The 22,295-nt window shown below is 36.0% G+C and overlaps 1 protein-coding gene across 1 annotated transcript; it reads left to right on the forward strand.

Moving 5' to 3' along the window:
- Window positions 1–1,029: 1,029 nt before the first annotated feature.
- TM9SF3 (transmembrane 9 superfamily protein member 3) lies at window positions 1,030–21,968 on the forward strand. Its single transcript, XM_053790453.2, has 11 exons — window positions 1,030–1,204; window positions 3,045–3,240; window positions 8,338–8,460; window positions 10,244–10,482; window positions 11,068–11,199; window positions 11,727–11,893; window positions 12,834–12,928; window positions 13,130–13,260; window positions 13,791–13,999; window positions 14,803–15,033; window positions 15,383–21,968. Exons 1-11 carry the CDS (start codon window positions 1,130–1,132, stop codon window positions 15,525–15,527), a joined length of 1,743 nt encoding a protein of 580 aa, XP_053646428.1. The 5' UTR covers window positions 1,030–1,129; the 3' UTR covers window positions 15,528–21,968.
- The last annotated feature ends 327 nt before the right edge of the window (window positions 21,969–22,295 follow it).

A 22,295-nucleotide genomic window follows, 5' to 3' on the forward strand; every position in this document is an offset into this window, starting at 1 on the left:
TTTATTCAAAATTTACTAAGAATTTATTCAAGCTAATAATAATAATAATAATATAATATATTTATTTCTACAAGTACGAGGTATAAAGGCCTAGCCGACATCAATGACGTACTGCTATAAAGTCCCTTGTTATATAGAGCATTTCGGCAAATTAGGTCAATTTTGTCCCAAGGTGCGACTCACACCAGTCGACTAACACCCAGGTACCCATTTTACTGATGGGTGAACAGGTGTACGGAAACACATCCAATGTTTCCACTCTTGCCGAGAAGCGAACCCAGATTCTCAGCGTGTGAAGCGAGAGCTTTGCCTACCAGGCCACGGGCCACCTTATGATATTACCAAATATTAACTTATATGTTTAAACCACCTTAATAAATATATAAATAGATCATATCTGACTACTGCGTTGTAAGTTTGATTTAGGAAACTCATAAATTCTACGGACACTAGCATGCATTTTTTACAATGGTTCTAAAGAAAGATAAATGGTTTCGGAATATGAAATAGTAACACATTATGGAGATTTAATCTAGATTAATCAAATAAGCTGAAAGTGGGACTTTATTTCCACTGGGATCCTTATTAAATTATCACTAGAGTATTACCCACCAGGATAACCCCAAAAATTTACTTATTTCAATTGGGCTGAATGCAAATATTGTAGTAAATTTAAATAGATATGCAAAATGCGTAAATCCAGGGTGGATAAAATTTACTACCTGTCTTTTTTAACATGCAGTGTCTTAGATAATAACTTGTGTTTTTATTTTTGTTTTTTATAAAGGAGGAAGAAGTGAAGGCCGCAGGGCTGCTGTCTTCTGATGTGGAGTCCATACATACCCTCTCTAACTTCCCCTTTTTTCTCACCTTTCAAGATAATCCGACAAGATTAAACCACCTAAAACCTTACTAGTCTTAACCCTAAGCATTTCCTAGCAAATCAAATATTCTAACGTGAATGGGTTTAAGCCTTATTAAAGAAAATATTTTGAATATTGTCAGTGAGATTGTATGTTAGATGTATGCATCAGCTGCTGCCATCTGTCGAGCTGACGTGGCATGAGGCGAGATGTCTGTGTGTAAACATTCCTCTACTAACTTCAATATTTGAGCTAAAACTGGCAAAATGTTATCGTGGAGGACCTTATTTTTCATCTGCAACTTGCTATTCGTGGTTGTAGGTGACGAGCACACACACACGGTAAGAGGGAGAGGCGAGAGAGCCTATAATAAGGGGGTCACACCTCCCCAGGGGACCAACATACCGGTCCTCTATGTCATTATGACCCACTAGTCGTGAAATTTTATTTTTAATTGTTTAAAGTTAAATAATGAAGTATTCTTATAGGTAAATTATGGTATAACTTCCCACAGTTCAGTTGGAAGTGAATTATTTGTCTGTTGGGTTATCCTAAGTCTTGGTTAATTATATGTATTTACCACCACTATGTCTATAATAATTACTTAATGCAAACATTAGGTAAGAAAATTAAAATATAGTAGCACTGCAGTAGGCCTACTTTCACCCAGCTACTACTTATATACCTGAACAACATATTTTTAAACCTAGGGCCTTAAAACCTTAATACTGGTGAGAAGCTCTTGATCTAAACAAAGAAACAATTTTGATATCTTTGTGCAGTATAAAAATGTAGTTGTAATAAAATATTGCTAAGTACAAAAGAAAGCCACTAGCATGATTGGAATGAACCAGAATGCTCCCTCCATTCCCCAGGCACTATGTGACCCTTACTAGTATAGCTCTCCCTCCCTTCCCTGATTAAAATAAATAAGGTCACTCAAACTTCTCATTTCAGTGATGCTAATAGGTAGTTTTTTCCACTGATTCATTACTCTATTGTCAAAGCAGCACTTCCTATATCCTTTATAAATCTAAATTTGTCTTAACTTGAACCCATTGCTGTGAGTCCTGTTTAGGTATTTTCAGCAATTTTTTTTTGAACACTGGCCATTGCCCACTGAGATAGGTTGACCGGAAAAATAAAGGAACACTTACCATCATTCACTCTGTCACTATCTTGCCAGAGGAGTGCCAACATTACAGCTCAGATGACCCTCCAAACTACATTATCCCCACCCCTCTGTCCCTCTACAGATTTATATTGTCTCCAAATTACTCTGCTTGTCTTCTGTTTTTCTTATCTCTTATCCTTCTCTATCCTCGCTAAATGTCCAAACCACCTCAACAACCTCTCCTCAGCTCTCTGACTAATACTTTTTGTGATCCTGCACCTCCTTCTAATTTCCAGACTACAAATTCTCTGCATGATATTCACCACACATTGCCCTTAGACATATCTCTACATCTTTCTCTTATTTATTCTGTTTTCCATTTGTACACTTCAATCATATCCCATCTAATTCTATGTCTTTCCAGAGAATGCAAATTCATTGTTTTCAGCATATCTTCATAGGAAAGGTTTCTGATACATAGGATCAACTTTGTCATGCTTGTCCCTATAAGTTCCATTTATGCCCATTCTGTAATATGGAGACCAAACTGAGCAGCCTGACCAAAGATATAAAGAGTTGAAGTGTAACCTTAGGACTTTTGTTATTTATAATTTTTGACATAAAGCCAAGACTTATGTTAGCTGCTACAAAACCAAGACCTCTATTAGTTTTATTACAGACACATAGGCACTTGTATTGGCTGTTGATTAATGATAAATACCAGAACACCGAACTCTTGATTTCCCTGGGGTAGTTGAGATAATGCTGGGTAATTGAAATAAGCTAAGTTTTTCTTAATTCTACTGGTACCATACCTTTTAATATTTCTCATACCATTGTATTGTATGCTGTATATTATAATCCTATAGAGTATTATGATTTATTACATTCATGGGGAAGCATGAAACTTGTATGGGTCATACAGCACCTGGGAATGGAAGGCAGTCATGTTTGATCTAAGGATCTTTGAAGACTGTAGCATTACTATTCATGCAGGCTACAATGAGTATGCTCAGTATAATGCTGGAATATTTTTATATATGTACATTATTCTTGTATATTTTCAGTATAAAGACTTAGAAGAGGTAGTACTATGGATGAACACAGTGGGTCCCTACCACAACCGGCAAGAAACGTACTCCTATTTCTCTCTTCCATTTTGTGTGGGTCCCAAGGAGAAGATATCTCATTATCATGAGACCCTGGGTGAAGCACTGCAAGGTGTTGAGCTAGAGTTTTCTGGACTAGACATAGACTTTAAGAGTAAGTGTGGAACTTTTTGGGTTATGTATTTTATAGTGTTTTGTATATAATTAAGTACAGCATATTAACAAAACTGCACTGTATTGCTAAGTGTTAATGATAAGAACACTTTTTAAATACAGTCTCTCCTCACTTAACGATGGAGTTTCGTTCCTAAGAGTAGGTCAGTAAATGAACTGGTTGTTAAGCAAGGAGCATACTATACTGGTAGTGGGTTTGTGTCAACTATCTTTAGATACATGTATTGTTTTAATGTTTTTTAGTATATTTTTAAATGTTAGTACAGTAGTGTACTGTGTATTGTAATAAATAGAATAGAGGAAATTAGCTCTGACATACATTACATACTGGTCAGAGAGCTGATCGTAAGTCTGAGTGGTCATTAAACAAGTACGTCGTTAAGTGAGGAGAGAGTATTGCAGAGAAAGCTTCATTTGTATATTCCATGTACTGTGTGAAAGTTTGTTTACATCTACGTATTATAGGATTTGTAATTACTGTATGGGAACAATAACCCATGCAAAGATATTTATACTCGACTCTTATTAGACACTAATTTTGTGTGTGTTTATTTACTGTATATTTTTTGTTTTGTTTAAAACACTGGCCATCTGTCACAAAGGCAGGATAACCTGAAAAAGAAAAAATTTAAGTTTTTCCTTTTTTACATTTAACCCTTAAACTGTCCAAACGTAGAGCTACATTCATGTGCGTAGCTCTTGGATCGTAGATCTTCATTTTATTTTACATGATTTCAACTTTGGCATGATAAGCCAGAGTTGCCTAGACATGAGAGAATGAGTCTGTGCACTCAGTGTGCGCAGTATGACAAAATTTGAGGATGCCGGGAAAAAGGTGCTCTTTATTTTAAACAAAAAACTATTTTTTTTTTTTTTCCGAAAATATTCAGAGCGGTATGCAAGTGAACGTTGATCTACATTTGGACAGGTTAAGGGTTAATAATATAGATAGTGCAGATGAGGCCACTGTTGAAGCTGCATGGCCCCACTTGAAATTGGTGTACAAGTTGTTTCCAGACTTTCTAGAAAATCTAGACTTTAACCATCTGTTGCCATATATGTTGTAGTGATCAAAAATTTGTCTTGCAGCTGGTGTCATAACTCTCTACACAAACTGTAAAAACGTTTGCTTAGGAGGATATGTTGTGTTCCTGTGCACAGATCAATATTTTTTTTTTTTTTTTTATTATCACACCGGCCGATTCCCACCAAGGCAGGGTGGCCCGAAAAAGAAAAACTTTCACCATCATTCACTCCATCACTGTCTTGCCAGAAGGGTGCTTTACACTACAGTTTTTAAACTGCAACATTAACACCCCTCCTTCAGAGTGCAGGCACTGTACTTCCCATCTCCAGGACTCAAGTCCGGCCTGCCGGTTTCCCTGAATCCCTTCATAAATGTTACTTTGCTCACACTCCAACAGCACGTCAAGTATTAAAAACCATTTGTCTCCATTCACTCCTATCAAACACGCTCAAGCATGCCTGCTGGAAGTCCAAGCCCCTCGCACACAAAACCTCCTTTACCCCCTCCCTCCAACCCTTCCTAGGCCGACCCCTACCCCGCCTTCCTTCCACTACAGACTGATACACTCTTGAAGTCATTCTGTTTCGCTCCATTCTCTCTACATGTCCGAACCACCTCAACAACCCTTCCTCAGCCCTCTGGACAACAGTTTTGGTAATCCCGCACCTCCTCCTAACTTCCAAACTACGAATTCTCTGCATTATATTCACACCACACATTGCCCTCAGACATGACATCTCCACTGCCTCCAGCCTTCTCCTCGCTGCAACATTCATCACCCACGCTTCACACCCATATAAGAGCGTTGGTAAAACTATACTCTCATACATTCCCCTCTTTGCCTCCAAGGACAAAGTTCTTTGTCTCCACAGACTCCTAAGTGCACCACTCACTCTTTTTCCCTCATCAATTCTATGATTCACCTCATCTTTCATAGACCCATCCGCTGACACGTCCACTCCCAAATATCTGAATACGTTCACCTCCTCCATACTCTCTCCCTCCAATCTGATATTCAATCTTTCATCACCTAATCTTTTTGTTATCCTCATAACCTTACTCTTTCCTGTATTCACCTTTAATTTTCTTCTTTTGCACACCCTACCAAATTCATCCACCAATCTCTGCAACTTCTCTTCAGAATCTCCCAAGAGCACAGTGTCATCAGCAAAGAGCAGCTGTGACAACTCCCACTTTGTGTGTGATTCTTTATCTTTTAACTCCACGCCTCTTGCCAAGACCCTCGCATTTACTTCTCTTACAACCCCATCTATAAATATATTAAACAACCACGGTGACATCACACATCCTTGTCTAAGGCCTACTTTTACTGGGAAAAAATTTCCCTCTTTCCTACATACTCTAACTTGAGCCTCACTATCCTCGTAAAAACTCTTCACTGCTTTCAGTAACCTACCTCCTACACCATACACTTGCAACATCTGCCACATTGCCCCCCTATCCACCCTGTCATACGCCTTTTCCAAATCCATAAATGCCACAAAGACCTCTTTAGCCTTATCTAAATACTGTTCACTTATATGTTTCACTGTAAACACCTGGTCCACACACCCCCTACCTTTCCTAAAGCCTCCTTGTTCATCTGCTATCCTATTCTCCGTCTTACTCTTAATTCTTTCAATTATAACTCTACCATACACTTTACCAGGTACACTCAACAGACTTATCCCCCTATAATTTTTGCACTCTCTTTTATCCCCTTTGCCTTTATACAAAGGAACTATGCATGCTCTCTGCCAATCCCTAGGTACCTTACCCTCTTCCATACATTTATTAAACAATTGCACCAACCACTCCAAAACTATATCCCCACCTGCTTTTAACATTTCTATCTTTATCCCATCAATCCCGGCTGCCTTACCCCCTTTCATTTTACCTACTGCCTCACGAACTTCCCCCACACTCACAACTGGCTCTTCCTCACTCCTACAAGATGTTATTCCTCCTTGCCCTATACACGAAATCACAGCTTCCCTATCTTCATCAACATTTAACAATTCCTCAAAATATTCCTTCCATCTTCCCAATACCTCTAACTCTCCATTTAATAACTCTCCTCTCCTATTTTTAACTGACAAATCCATTTGTTCTCTAGGCTTTCTTAACTTGTTAATCTCACTCCAAAACTTTTTCTTATTTTCAACAAAATTTGTTGATAACATCTCACCCACTCTCTCATTTGCTCTCTTTTTACATTGCTTCACCACTCTCTTAACCTCTCTCTTTTTCTCCATATACTCTTCCCTCCTTGCATCACTTCTACTTTGTAAAAACTTCTCATATGCTAACTTTTTCTCCCTTACTACTCTCTTTACATCATCATTCCACCAATCGCTCCTCTTCCCTCCTGCACCCACTTTCCTGTAACCACAAACTTCTGCTGAACACTCTAACACTACATTTTTAAACCTACCCCATACCTCTTCGACCCCATTGCCTATGCTCTCATTAGCCCATCTATCCTCCAATAGCTGTTTATATCTTACCCTAACTGCCTCCTCTTTTAGTTTATAAACCTTCACCTCTCTCTTCCCTGATGCTTCTATTCTCCTTGTATCCCATCTACCTTTTACTCTCAGTGTAGCTACAACTAGAAAGTGATCTGATATATCTGTGGCCCCTCTATAAACATGTACATCCTGAAGTCTACTCAACAGTCTTTTATCTACCAATACATAATCCAACAAACTACTGTCATTTCGCCCTACATCATATCGTGTATACTTATTTATCCTCTTTTTCTTAAAATATGTATTACCTATAACTAAACCCCTTTCTATACAAAGTTCAATCAAAGGGCTCCCATTATCATTTACACCTGGCACCCCAAACTTACCTACCACACCCTCTCTAAAAGTTTCTCCTACTTTAGCATTCAAGTCCCCTACCACAATTACTCTCTCACTTGGTTCAAAGGCTCCTATACATTCACTTAACATCTCCCAAAATCTCTCTCTCTCCTCTGCATTCCTCTCTTCTCCAGGTGCATACACGCTTATTATGACCCACTTCTCGCATCCAACCTTTACTTTAATCCACATAATTCTTGAATTTACACATTCATATTCTCTTTTCTCCTTCCATAACTGATCATTTAACATTACTGCTACCCCTTCCTTTGCTCTAACTCTCTCAGATACTCCAGATTTAATCCCATTTATTTCCCCCCACTGAAACTCTCCTACCCCCTTCAGCTTTGTTTCGCTTAGGGCCAGGACATCCAACTTCTTTTCATTCATAACATCAGCAATCATCTGTTTCTTGTCATCCGCACTACATCCACGCACATTTAAGCAACCCAGTTTTATAAAGTTTTTCTTCTTCTCTTTTTTAGTAATTGTATACAGGAGAAGGGGTTACTAGCCCATTGCTCCCGGCATTTTAGTCGCCTCATACGACACGCATGGCTTACGGAGGAAAGATTCTTTTCCACTTCCCCATGGACAATAGAAGAAATAAAAAAGAACAAGAGCTATTTAGAAAAAGGAGAAAAACCTAGATGTATGTATATATATATATGCATGTGCGTGTCTGTGAAGTGTGACCAAAGTGTTAGTAGGAGTAGCAAGATATCCCTGTTATCTTAGCGTGTTTATGAGACAGAAAAAGATCAAATTAGTAAGATATAGGTTGACGAGTGAGTAGCTTAGATGAGTACAATGGGGATCATAATACACTTAGTACTGTACTGTAATGACTCTGTATATCTATCCTTTATGACACCATTTTTTTTTAATGTGTTGGGTGGAAGCATTGAAATTCGATCAGCTGTCTGTTTAGGTTTAGAAATTTGCCATTTTTACTTTCTGTTTGAGTTACTAATTTAAAGTTGATCAAAGAAGTTTATACTTTTTTTTAAATGTAGTCAGATCTCTTTAATTGGAAATACATGTACTTGGGTCTGAGGGGTATGACTTTTTCTAGTTCTGTTGTCTCTGAATCTGAACAATTATGGAATGCAAATTTTGACTTGCCAGTAATTTGATTGACTTGTATTGTTTGTTAATTTGATTTAATTTTCCATTTCAGCTGATGTATCAAAGACTCCGTATTGTGAAGTTGAGTTGAATGAAGTTCGCCTGAAAACATTTGTTTATGCAGTGAAGAACCACTATTGGTACCAGATGTATATTGATGATCTTCCTATATGGGGTATGTACTTGTTGAATTTTTTTAAGGTGTATACTGTAGCATAAAGTTTCATATATTTTTAGATACCTGATTTGTAAATGGACAAATCATGTTAAATTACTGACTTGTCTAGCTGTATTTGTATTTTTTGAATCTCACTAGGTAAGTTAGAGTTTCTTGAAGGCTGAAGAGGATTCAGGTGAAGTTGTTCATTCTTGGAGGACTTTGTTTCAGTCAAAGAAGTGGGATTCATATCCACTAAGGTAATTAGAGGTGAATAGTGAGTTTGTTAGTCTGAAGAACATCACCTTGGGAAATGTGTGCAGTGTATGCTCCATTATAAAAAAACTGACACCCTCTGTGAACATATCTTACATTTATATCACTCTAGCTCATACCAACTCTCCTCCAACTCTCCCACACCACTCCAGTTCACTTGCACACCATACTAACTTGCTTCCACACCCAGGTCTCTCCTTAACCCTAGTAACTCATTTCCATACTCCTCTAACACTCTCCCACACTACTGCAAGTAATTCCCACACCCCTCCAACTCTTTCTTCAACTACACCCGACCATCTCATTAACACCACACCAAAAAAAAAAAAAAAATTAGAGAATCTTTTTTTTAAAGATAATGACACCAAAAATATAAAATTTGATGTACAGGTAATACTTGCACAACCACACAGGCATGAAGTTGGAGGTTGGGAAGCACTTTAAACATCAGCAATTTTGCACACTTTATGACCTAAGCTAATTCCAGTGCTGAAACCTATTCATTTCCAGGCTATTTACTATTATGCCTTTTGTACCTTCCAGTGATCGCAAAAAACTACTTAATCAACTGTCAGAACTCCTATAAAGTGCTTGCAGTTCAGTAATTTGTCCTACTTCACACTTATTTTCAACAATTTTCACTTTAAAAATGGAGTTCAGAAAAATGTTGTACGCATTCCAGCCACTAAAGCAACCTTCTCACTGTTCACTAATCACAAACCATGCCATGGGCAGGGATAGAACCCGTGGTCAAAGAGTCATAAAACTCTAGACCCTGACTGCGTGTTCATTCCCCGCCCGTGGTATGGTTTATTTGCAATCATGTCATTACGATTTTGTGAGTCACTAATCACAACCCTGGGGCTCTCCTTTATATCTCGTGCCCTTCAAACACAAAAAAAATTATGTTATTCTCTTATTTCTTGGCTAATAAACCATTACCTAAAATGCTTGGTTATGGTTTAGGCAATACCAGTAATTGAAGCAAATGTAATAAAAACTCGGAAAACAGACTAAGCAAGGATGAGGGATCAGAAAAGTTGCCAAACACTGACTGTTTACATCACTTTTAGACCTATTTCAGGCTACATCCAATCTGAAGCCGATTATGCACTGTGTGGAGTAGGATTTTTTTTTTTTTTTTTACAGTATACACACCCACCAGTATACACCCACCAGTATACACCTACCAGTATACACCCACCAGTATACACACCCTCTTTCATATCTGGGCCAGAATTTACTACTAACAGCATATTTGTAGATCTGTGTAAGCACCATTGGTCCCAGTCATGTACATCTATGAAAGAGGTTAAGCTTAGTATGGCTGCCAGGAGTCTGGAATGTGTGTACATGCAACATATATGAGAAACACCTATGTACTGTATATAAAATATTGTATTATACTTTATCATACTTTTATAAAAGCCCTTCTCTGCTGAACATTAACTAATTCATTAGTTTACATACCTGACTCCCTATTTTCCTCGCTAACCTAGAAATATCAATGCTATTTTATTTTCAGGTATAGTTGGAGAAATTGATGAGGCCAATGATGTGTACTATATCTGGACTCACAAGAAATTTGACCTTGGTTACAATGGGAATCAGATTGTGGATGTTAACCTCACGTCTGAAGCAAGGCAGAAACTTGAGTTAGGAGCAAAGATCAAGTTTACATATGAGGCAAATTGGAAAAAATCTAGCATCAAGTTTGAGGATAGGTTTGACAAATATTTAGATCCAAACTTCTTCCAACACCGGGTAAGTTATCGATTTCCAGCACTATATGACTTATACAGATTCAGTTTTTGGGTATGTCATGGGCATTCCAAAAACTCATTTGGGATACCTTCTTAATTAATAACTACCTCAAATTTGAAAAACCTGGTCAGATACAGGACATCAAGGGCTATGGTCCCAGAGCCATTAACGAAGATAGTTTACTTACATTTCCAAATAGCTTTGCCAGTAGGCTAACCTCTGGCAAGTCTCCAGACTTCTATGAGTCTACAGCAGTATTCACCTGGCATCATGTGAGTGATTCACTTGGCATAAACATTTGGAGCCGAGACTTTTTTCCCATGGGAAAGTGGATTAAAATCCTTCCGTGGTTACTCGTGCATGTTGCACGAGGTGACTAAAATGCCTGTATAAATTACTAAATGTAAAAAGAAAAACTGTCTTTTTTCTTTTTATGTCACCCTGCCTCGGTGGGAGATGACCAGTGCGTTAAAAAAAAAGAAAATTGTGATATGGGTATCAATTAGGTATCTTAATTGCCATACTTTTACACTAATCTTGTTGCTTCATTGTATCAGTTAATGATCCTTGGGGGTTATGTTTCAGATCCACTGGTTTAGTATCTTCAATTCTTTCATGATGGTGATTTTCCTCGTGGGCTTAGTCTCCATGATACTAATGAGAACTCTACGCAAGGACTATGCACGTTATTCCAAAGATGAAGAGATGGATGACATGGTGAGCCAACTACCAGTTTCTTCGAAGCTAAATTATGATGTGATCTGTATTAACTAATTACCTGTACTGTTGATTTTTTTAAACTGATAACCTGTGGCCCAGTATTTGTGTCAAGAAAAGCTTTAACCTTTAAACTGTCCAAGTGTTGATCTACATTCACGTGCGTAGTGCTCCGGACATAGATCTGTGTCCGATTTTACGTGCTTTCTTATGTACAAAAAAACGTAGATCTATGATCAGAGCGCTACGCACGTGAACGTAGATCTACATTTAGACAGTTTAGGGTTAAAGCATGTGATGTGAAGCTGAATTGTCCTCTTGGCCTAGTTGGATATTGTAAAGTATTTTTGCTTCAGTAAATACAGAAGTAGTAATTTTTACTTATCTCAGCTTTGTTATGCATCACATGATGATGCGCTAAGTCTGAATATGTTTCCAGTTGCAGAGAAATATTACTGATTACCGTAAACAAGAGCTGCAACTTGTCTCAGGATTTGCATGGATATTGTAGTAGTGTTTTTTCCCAGGAACGTGATCTGGGAGATGAATATGGATGGAAACAAGTTCATGGGGATGTGTTCCGTCCTCCTTCACAACCAATGCTGTTTTCTGCATTGGTTGGATCAGGCTACCAGATGCTCACTGTCACCTTCCTTGTTATTCTACTAGCGATTGTTGGAGAACTGTACACAGAGTAAGTGAACACATTTACTTGTACTGCAACAGTTACAGTTTTCTTCATGAATACTCGGCTTGATTTGTAATCAAAGATCATTATATTTTCTCTAGCTCCAGTTTGGGGTAATTTACTCTGGAACTCCTTTATTATTGGGACTAAAGTATATATAGTGTGGTGACTGAGGGTACTTGAGGATATGTAGTTAAAGGAATTTGAACTAGGCTTGTAGTGGCTCAGTGGATGTGGTACATTCCAACTATCTACCACCCTTTGGATGTATGTACCATACAGCATACAATTTTTAAATTTGCAATCAGTATAGCACTTACTACCTCTTTCCATTTATTCCTTTCTTCCACCACTATTTATAAAGAAAAAATTTCACAATATCCCTTTGGCTCCATTTTTTCTTTCTTTGCATCTGTGTTGTCTTGTTATCCCTGTTGAAGGTACTGTAATAAATAATCATCTTTATCTGTTTTTCCTATCCTTTTGTAACCCTATATGTTATCATATTTCCTCTCTTCTTGTCAGCCAGTTTGGACATCTTTAATGTTTTCAATTTTTCATTATATTTTTTTTTTTTTTTTTTTTTTTATCTGGGATCCATTTTGTACATATTTTAACCTTTTCTATTTGATCTACATATTTTTTAGGTGGAACATAACACACCAGCTGCATATACTGGTATTTCAAGTTTGGCCTATTATTTATAAGTTGTAAACTTTTTTTTTTTTTTTTGTATTATTTATCTTTTTTCCATATCAAGAAAAATGCTAACCCAAGCTGTAATTTCCCTAGCTGATACAACCTTCTGTTTTATTTCTTAAATCATGTTAGTCAAACCAAACAACCCCTTTACGAAAGGAAGTTTCAAAAAGAAAATAGGCAGGAATGACATAGTTAAGAGTTGGTTTGCAATATTGTACCTAAAAATTACACTATTATTCATCAGGCGGGGATCAATGGTGAGCATCGCAATCTTCATTTATGCTGCCACTTCACCTATCAATGGTTACTTCGGGGGATCTTTATATGCTAGAATGGGTGGTATGTATCATTAGTGTACTGTGATAACCTGTCATTTATTTAAACAGAATTATTTTATGTACATGTATTAGCATGTGTGCCAGACAAATCCTAAAATTTCACATCTCCAGTTTTCATAAACTTGTAAATTTTTGTTATATAGATACTATCATAAGCACTCTTGTTAATAAGATTACTGGGATGACAAATTCTTAATTCCAGGGAAAGTTTGGATTCGGCAAATGATGTTATCTGCTTTACTCCTGCCAACTTTGGTGTGTGGCACAGCATTTTTCATCAATTTCATAGCAATTTATTACCATGCTTCCAGAGCTATTGCCTTCACTATCATGGTAAGATGTTTCTTCAGTTTTCTTTCTCTATTCGTGTTACTCTATCTGTTTGGCAGAGATCATTAAATAGTTAAAGAAATACAAGTATTCTTCATTTTATGCTTCAGATGCATTTCGGGCCAGTAGCAGCTATACTAATCTCGATCAGACCATAAACACTTATTTCTGCTTTATAAGAATCTTCAGTACGCTTTACAAATTGTACAGTGAATTGTATACTTGGAATTGCCAAGAGAAATTTGATGTTTAATATTGAATTTGCTTAAATCAAGGGATACTTGTATTTCTTCAGGAGATTAATTGGAATTTGCAACCACTTTTAATAAATCATCCTAGCATGGTGTATTCCAGAGTGACCCAGAATTTATAATGGTAAAATGTTTTAGGTTCTTCTCCCTGTTGTTATTGTTTTGTATGAATTAAATGCTCAAATGAATATTTTGTCATCAAGACAAATTGAAGACCAGAATGGCTTAAATTTTCAGTGCTGTGTAACTTTCATGTTGTCATTTTATTGTTCTCCTCATCAGCTAGCTGTTATCTGTATCTGCACATTTGTGATTCTGCCTCTGACGCTAGTTGGAACAGTATTAGGACGGAACTTGGCGGGACAACCCAACTACCCATGTCGAATCAATGCTGTTCCACGACCTATTCCGGAAAAGAAGTGGTTTATGGAGCCCCTTGTCATCATCCCTCTTGGTGGCATTCTTCCTTTTGGATCCATCTTTATTGAAATGTAGGTAAACTGTTGATAGGTTTTTAATTTTTTCATCCTTATATTATTCTACCTCTTCATTTTCTTGATTTGAAGTTGCTTTGCACTGAGATTTATCATATGTGAGGTTCATCAGTGGAGAACCAGTAAATTTTAAGAAGATTTACTTACAACTAACATTTCTTGTACAACGAACTCTTCACAAATCCCAAAAATTAAGTCAGTGGCTTAGAAAATGACAGGAAAATGGTTGGTCTGTTTATCTATTCTTATTGACTATTTCCCAGAAAGGTAGGATGACCATAAAGAAAACCACATTCACTTTCACTCATTTCCCAGCTACCTTTCCAGAAGTAGAGGGGCATCGTGACTGAAGGATCCATCAAACGGCAACATCTTCACACAAGAACCTACACTTTTTAATATATACTAGCTGAAATTCAAGTTAAGATTACTGGTTTTTCCTTCACCATTCTGACATCCAGTCTTTCAGTGCCTAAACTTTTTATTCTCATGATATTGTTCTTTTCAATGTTCCCTTTCTGCAAAGAGCAACTATAATAACACCCACCTCATATTCAATTCATTTTTCTTAAGCACGCCTTTCTCTTCGACTCTAGCATTCACTTCTTTTTCAGGATTATTAATACAGTTAACAGTGACACATTCCTCTCTAAGGCCCTCTCTTATAAAAGAAACTTAGCAGGTTTTAACAACCCTCGTTTGCAATACTTATCACACTCCTTCCCTTTATAGGTCATTTACTGCTAAATACCGGTTTTCTCCATTTTTACCTTCAGTGATGCCATTTTTTTCCTTCACAGGTACTTCATCTTTACCTCTTTTTGGGCGTACAAGATCTATTATGTGTACGGCTTCATGTTGCTGGTGTTTGTGATCCTGTTAGTGGTTGTGATGTGTGTGACCATTGTGTGTGCATATTTCTTATTAAATGCTGAGGACTACAGGTGGCAGTGGACTAGTTTCTTAGCTGCAGCCTCCACATCTGGCTATGTCTACGTGTATGCTACATATTACTTTTTCTTCAAAACCAAGTAAGATCAGAGTCTTTCTTTTCTTGTGTCAATGATATTCGTTTAAATATTTTTTTTCTCTCTCTTTCTCTCTGCATCATGATATAGTACACACACAATTTAACCATGATGGTTCCCATCATGCACTGCTTAAGGAAGGATTTTTTCTTTAATATTGTTCACACCCACTGCACAGATTCACACACTCATGGCTAGGCCAAAAATTACCACTCATCATATATTTGAGGGCACTATGATTAAGACAGATCTATGCAGGCTCTACTTGCCTCAGTTACACAGATCTAGGTGACAGACCATATGAGGTTCAGAGGAGTGGTAAAGTAAATAATTGATTTGTTTTTCATTTCAGGATGTATGGGTTTTTCCAGACAAGTTTCTACTTTGGTTATATGGCTCTCTTCAGTGCAACTCTGGGCATTATGTGTGGCACCATTGGTTATGTTGGCACCAGCAAGTTTGTACGCAAAATTTACTCTACTGTCAAAATTGACTGAATTGTCTTGTTTTATATTAGTATTGTTTAAGAATGGATTATAGTGACAAACTACCAAAATCTCCCTATTAAGCCAATAAGAGAAATGTACTACTACTCTAGAAAACAATAAAACATTATTTAAAATAGTGTCGATATAAGCACCAGTGTCATGTCCTAAGAATGCAAATGGAAGTCTATCCTGATGATCAGAAATCAGCAGAAAAGAAAATCAGACAGCTACATTAAACTTTTGTCAACCTGTGATAGTAAGACCAGCATTGAAGTTTTGTGGGCATCATTGAATCAGTAAGTTTTTAATTTATTAATACTGGATCATTATTTTTATTATTACAGTACAATACAGTACTGTATTACAATAATAATCATTATCATAACTAGCTTCTTTTTCCTTGAGACTTAATTTGATTACATTACAGGTATCTCACACTTTGTGGTTTCTTGTACATTTTGTGAACTCACTTTTATGCGACAGCCCCTTTCCTACCAGTGCTGTAATTCTCTGTTTTGTACCAAAAAGTCACTCTTTTGTGATAAGTGTGGTTTTCGCATTTTTAAAGTGTGAGTGAATGTGTGAAAGTCATAAGTGGTAAATTGGTATTATGTATTATTTTTAATTTCTTTTAGCAAATACATTTATTTATTGTATATGGCTAATTAGGATGTGTGTAGCATGGTCTTTTTTATTTCTTGGTACAGTTCAAGAAATATTTCGAAGAGGTGGAACATAAGTACAGTTAAGAATGTCATACTAGGAAATGTCATGCTAGTTTTCTTTTGCTCTAATGCACAACACTAATTAAAAATAAGTCATACAATATTCTACAAAATCTGCCAAAATAGTGCTTTGTTTGATGATGATTTTTTTTAACAAATCGGTCATATCCCACCGAGGCAGGGTGACCCAGAAAACTACTTATTTTTTTTTTTTAAAGTTAGTAATTTATACAGGAGAAGGGGTTACTAGCCCCTTGCTCCTGGCATTTCAGTTGCCTCTTATGACACGCATAGCTTCTTCTTTCTTTCAATGTACCAGCCGTATCCCACTGAGTTGGGGTGGCCCAAAAGGAAAACGAAAGTTTCTCCTTTTAAATTTAGTAATATATACAGGAGAAGGGGTTACTAGCCCCTTGCTCCCGGCATTTTAGTCGCCTCTTATGACACGCATAGCTTATGGAGGAAAAATTCTTTTTCGCTTCCCCATGGAGATAAGAGGAAATAACAAACAAGAACTATTAAGAAAATAGAAGAAAACCCAGATGGATGTGTATATATGTACATGTACATGCATGTATCGTGTGACCTAAGTGTAAGTAGAAGTAGCAAGATATACCTGTTATCCTGCTTGTTAATGAGACAGAAAAGAGACACCAGCAGTCGTACCATCGTGTAAAACAATTACAGGTTTTTGTTTCACACTCGGCTTAGGGCTTCTTTTTGATTGTAATAATAATTGTTTCACACTCACTCTGCAGGATAATAGGGCCTCCCTGGGCGGTTGCTGTCTACCAACCTACTACCTAGGGATTTTTTTTTTTCAACAAGTTGGCTGTCTTCCACTGAGGCAGGGTGACCCAAAAAGAAAGTCCCCCAAAGAGAAAATACTTTCATCATCATTCAACACTTTCACCTCACTCATACATAATCACTGTCTTTGCAGAGGCACTCAGATACAACAGTTTAGAAGTCCCTCCAAACTGTCAATATCCCAAACCCCTCCTTTAAAGTGCAGGCATTGTACTTCCCATTTCCAGGACTCAAGTCCGGCTGACTGGTTTCCCTAAATCCCTTCACTAAATATTACCCTGCTCGCACTCCAACAGCTCGTCAGGTCCCAAAAACCATTCATCTCCATTCACTCCTATCTAACACACTCACACGTGCTTGCTGGAAGTCCAAGCCCCTCACCCACAAAACCTCCTTTACCCCCTCCCTCCAACCTTTTCGAGGACGACCCCTACCCCTCCTTCCTTCCCCTACATAGTTATATGCTCTCCAAGTCATTCTACTATGATCCATTCTCTTTAAATGACCAAACCACCTCAACAACCCCTCTTCAGGCCTCTGACTAATACTTTTAGTAACTCCACACCACTTAATTTCTACACTCCGAATTCTCTGCACAATATTTACACCGCACATTGCCCATAGACAGGACATCTCCACTGCCTAAGGCGTATTATTATTAATATTAATTATAAAATGTGCTTAATGCATTTTATAGACTTACCCTTTTTTTTTTTCTTTCTTTACTAATGTCAACTTCAACATGATTAAAGGGATATTTAGTGAAATATGCCCTCCCAGAAGTGAATGCCCAGCAATAGAACCTTACTAAAACTAACCTTAAATTACCCAACACCTGAGGCAGCTTTCTTCATTACATGATGTTTTTTATGAAACATTGAAGTCATTACATCCATATTTAAGGAAATACGGGCACTGTCCTTTTTCATTGTACAGCACTTTATTTAACATGAATATTTTTTATCAAATGTTTAGATTTGTTAGGTGGTAATGTGGTATACTTGTAATTTTTGATAAGTCTATTAAGGAAACAAGTTTTTGCTTTATAAATTATGTTCTCTTTGTGTGATTTTCTATGTGCACACGGGCCTGGACTGAACAAAGTGATGACCACCTGTACAACACTTAAATCTGTACTGCATATGCTATAGAATTTTTACAATACAAGTAGAACATGTCTTATTAAAATGAACATTAGTGCTTCATCTATATATATGTATCTTAACAATGAGAGCTAAAACTTGTTTATATTAAACATTAGAAGTTGCCAGTACTTTAATTTCAGAAAAGCTGATAGTGTACCTATTAATGCATTCCTGTTATTAATGAATCTCATTGAATGTTTGTGTTGGGACACTTGGGAAGATAACATAAATTTTAAAATAGTTTGTAGTGTGTGCATCAAGAATATTCACTTTTCTTTAACTTATACAGTACTGTATATTGAAATAAAAAATTTCAGTTAAGCACAGTACTGTATAGTGAAAGAATAGAATTATTTCTTGGCTTTGATCTGGACAGCATGTTGTAATTTTGATTGCCTATTGTGAGTACAGTCGACCCCCGGTTAACGATATTTTTTCACTCCAGAAGTATGTTCAGGTGCCAGTACTGACCGAATTTGTTCCCATAAGAAATATTGTGAAGTAGATTAGTCCATTTCAGACCCCCAAACATACTCGTACAAACGCACTTACATAAATACACTTACATAATTGGTCGCATTCGGAGGTAATCGTTATGCGGGGGTCCACTGTATAGATTTTTTTTTTTTTTTTTCTGTTGATGTCCACAATATATTTGACCTGCTTACACAAATCAAGCCTTTTAATTCTAAAATTCCCACTTTTTTTTTTTTAACACTGGCTGTAACCTACTGAAGCAGGGTGACCTAAGAAGAAAAACAAAGTTTTTTCTTTAAATTTAGTAATTTATACAGGAGAAGGGGTTACTCGCCCCTTGCTACCACCATTTTAGTCTCCTCTTATGAAAATTCCTGCATATCTACTCCATAACCAGTGTTTACTCTGCCGTACCAAACAATAGGGAGGTTTTGGGACCCACTTCAGCATAAAAAACCCTTTTCATTTATCAAATGTAGGTATTATAGAAGGTTAAAATATTGTATATTGCTGTGCTTAGACACCAAAATACAGTATTAATATTATTATACTTGCTCTATAATATGTGATTTTTAGGCTAAACATATTCCGTATTTAAAATGAAAACTTGCTAAGCACACAACACGGTGAGAAAGGAAAATATTAGTTTAATAATTTAGTTCTTTGCAGGTGATCAAGGTTCTTATTGAAAGGATTACATTTCCTTTTGATATGTTATTCATGCATTAACCACTGTACTTAACAATTACTGATCATTAATTGAAATGTTAGTTTATATGAATTGGTATAAAAGTAGTAGGATATTCAGAATTAAATAAGCCTACAGATTAATTGATGGTCTGTATAAAGTATATTAGCAAAAGCTCTGCTGTAGATAAAAGTGCAGTAATCAGTTCCCAGTATAAATTATTAAAAAAAATTTATAATCCATTATAATTTTGTTATACTGAACACACATAGAATAAGTCTTGTTACAAATATCAAACATTATAAGAAAATTGTTTACTAAATTACTGTGTAATTTAAATAAGCATTATTACTTGAATCTGTTTTAGGACTTGGGATTTAATTGGCCTACTAGGGCCTTGTTTAATTTTTCCAAAAAATTTTGGTTAATTACTGATTGGCAGGAGTCTAAATGTAGCTGTGTAACTTTTTTTTTTTTAATTATATTTATCCTAATTTTTAATGAAAAAAAATTAAATTTCTTGGAAACCCTTAAGAAACCTGAAACATTGTGAAAATCAAGGTTTTAAAGTTAATATGAAATATTGAGATTTCTTGCCTCTTATCCTAGTTGGACTGGTATTGGGGCCCTTTTTCAAGATCCGTACAATACTGAAACTATATATAGAATAAAATATATTGAGTATGCAAGGGCTGACGTGGAACATCTTGGATTTCCACTGCATCGACTTTACAAGATAATTAAAGTATTTTCCCCAAGAGTGCTATATCACTGTTTGTATCCAGTTATATGGGTTTCCAAGTAGTGTTCAGCACTTGCTGTAGGCTCTCATTTTCTTGTTGATATTTTGTGGATTTTACTCCCATATTTGTTTTAGGGATTTTAATAGTTTGAGACTATATCAAGAGCTTTCAGATTGAAATGTGAATATAGAGAGAAGCTAATGCAAAGTATCACATGAAAATTTGCCCTCCTGAAGGTAAACGGTTAATTAAAGGTTTGCAGTAATTATATATACTCTGGCTTTTGTTTAGCTGCAAAACTAGCATAGCAATCAAACCTCATCTTATTAAACTATGAAATGATTTTCCTAACTTTTCAGAGAATGTGCATAATGAAATTTTAACTGTTTATCTTGGAGACCAAATCCTCATGTGAACTCGTATAGAAAATGTATTGTATACAATATATGGTACTGGATTTTGGCTCATAAACAATATATGGTATAGAAATAACCATAACATGGCATTATTTGCCAGTAGTAGTTTACATTATTCTGGCAGTAAATAACGCTATATATGCCATTCATGCTATACTATATGAAGACAGAAACTATTTGCATATTGAATAGTATTTTTTCATGTTCTGATACTGTAATATAGGGGGATAGATATGACTGTTTAATTTTCCATTGAAAGAGGGTACACAAATGGTTTGGTGAACATTTTGAATTTGATATGTGGCCCTTGATTTAAGTGTTAAAATTACAATATTTAAATATAATGTGTGTGAGTGTGTGTGTGACTTGTGTGTTTGCTATAAATATAAAAGTGGGAGACTGTGGATTGTTTTGCCACAGAACTGGCATAAGTTTGATAGTTTTGAAATATTTCATGTAATTATAATTCTGGGTGAAAGGAGCTGTTTAATACTTCCCTTTTATATATTTCTTGTTAATAATTGACCATCTCACATTTTTCTGAGTGAAAGTTAGTGAAAATAGGAATGAGTATGCACAAGCATTAAGAGAGGGATTGTGTCCTTGTGTTTACTTTAATGTGACTATTTTGGCTACCTTGTTAAGTTTGTAAGTAAAATTCACAATATGGAGTGTGTTTTGGATGTGACCCACTCAAATATTATATAATTATTTATTTATCAGTTTTAATGTGTCGGCACAAATACTTTCTGCATTCCCAAAGCAATTTTTTTTCTCCATACTTGTAAATACAGGAGGCCATTATTCATATTTAGAATGCTTTTGCTTAGAGGTAAATTATAGGATTCTTGATAGTAAGATTTGGAGTGAAGGAGGGTAGAAGAGACTTTATATCAAAATATTCAATGATGTTAATAACGGAACATGTAATAACAGTAGAATAAACTTGTATAAGTTTTTACATTTCATTCTTTACATTTGTTATACCTTATAGATGAAATTGATCATTGACATATAATTTTACTCTAGTTTAGGTGGAGACTAGTTTGTGGTGCTGTTTTTCAGATATGAACATATCTCTGTGTCAAAAATTAACATGACTTGAGAGCTAGTACTGTAACCAAAATGCTGTTTGATTAAATACAGAAGGAAAGCTTTGATATTTGAGCAAGATAGGATGTAATGTACTGTATAAAGGTATTTAATTTTGCATATTACAAAAGAATCCTATATTTTTCATGAAGTGACAAAATTTATTGCCTGGTAATATATATTTTGAAGAAAGTGTACCTAATCATTTTTGTTTTCAGTTAATACTTTTATGTATGTACTGTATTATGCTGGCTTGCCAAAGGTAATCAAAGTAACATCTTTAACAGTAACAAGCCAGGCCTTGTCCTGATTCATAGTTCATCACTTGTGCTGAATAAATCATTCCAGTATTAACTTATATTATTTTAAAACCCTGTAAAAGTATTAAGTCATATTATTTTAAACCATTGTAACAGTATTAAGTTACATTATTTTACAGCCTTGTAGTTTACCTGCTTGTAGTTTACCTGCTTGTAGTTTGCATGCTAGTTTTATATTCATTGCTTCAGCTCCTTATATGTAATTCGATTATAATGATCTTGGGGAAGCATTAATATTTGTGCCTGGGGTATAATTCCTTGTATCAAGACCCCTTCACTAGCATCAAGGCATCCCCGTGGAAAGAATTTGTGTAGCAATCTTTATATATGGGTATTGTATAGGATGGCCCCACTTTACAGT

The sequence above is a fragment of the Cherax quadricarinatus genome, chromosome 63 (assembly GCF_038502225.1).
Source record: "Cherax quadricarinatus isolate ZL_2023a chromosome 63, ASM3850222v1, whole genome shotgun sequence".
Classification (NCBI taxonomy): domain Eukaryota; kingdom Metazoa; phylum Arthropoda; class Malacostraca; order Decapoda; family Parastacidae; genus Cherax; species Cherax quadricarinatus.

Excerpts from the sequence above, each read along its gene's own strand:
- TM9SF3 (XM_053790453.2), top strand. The coding sequence starts at position 1,130 with ATGTTATCGTGGAGGACCTTATTTTTCATCTGCAACTTGCTATTCGTG. Across the intron at positions 1,205-3,044 it reads GTGACGAGCACACACACACG|TATAAAGACTTAGAAGAGGT; the intron begins GTAAGAGGGAGA and ends GTATATTTTCAG. Across the intron at positions 11,894-12,833 it reads GTTGGAGAACTGTACACAGA|GCGGGGATCAATGGTGAGCA; the intron begins GTAAGTGAACAC and ends ATTATTCATCAG.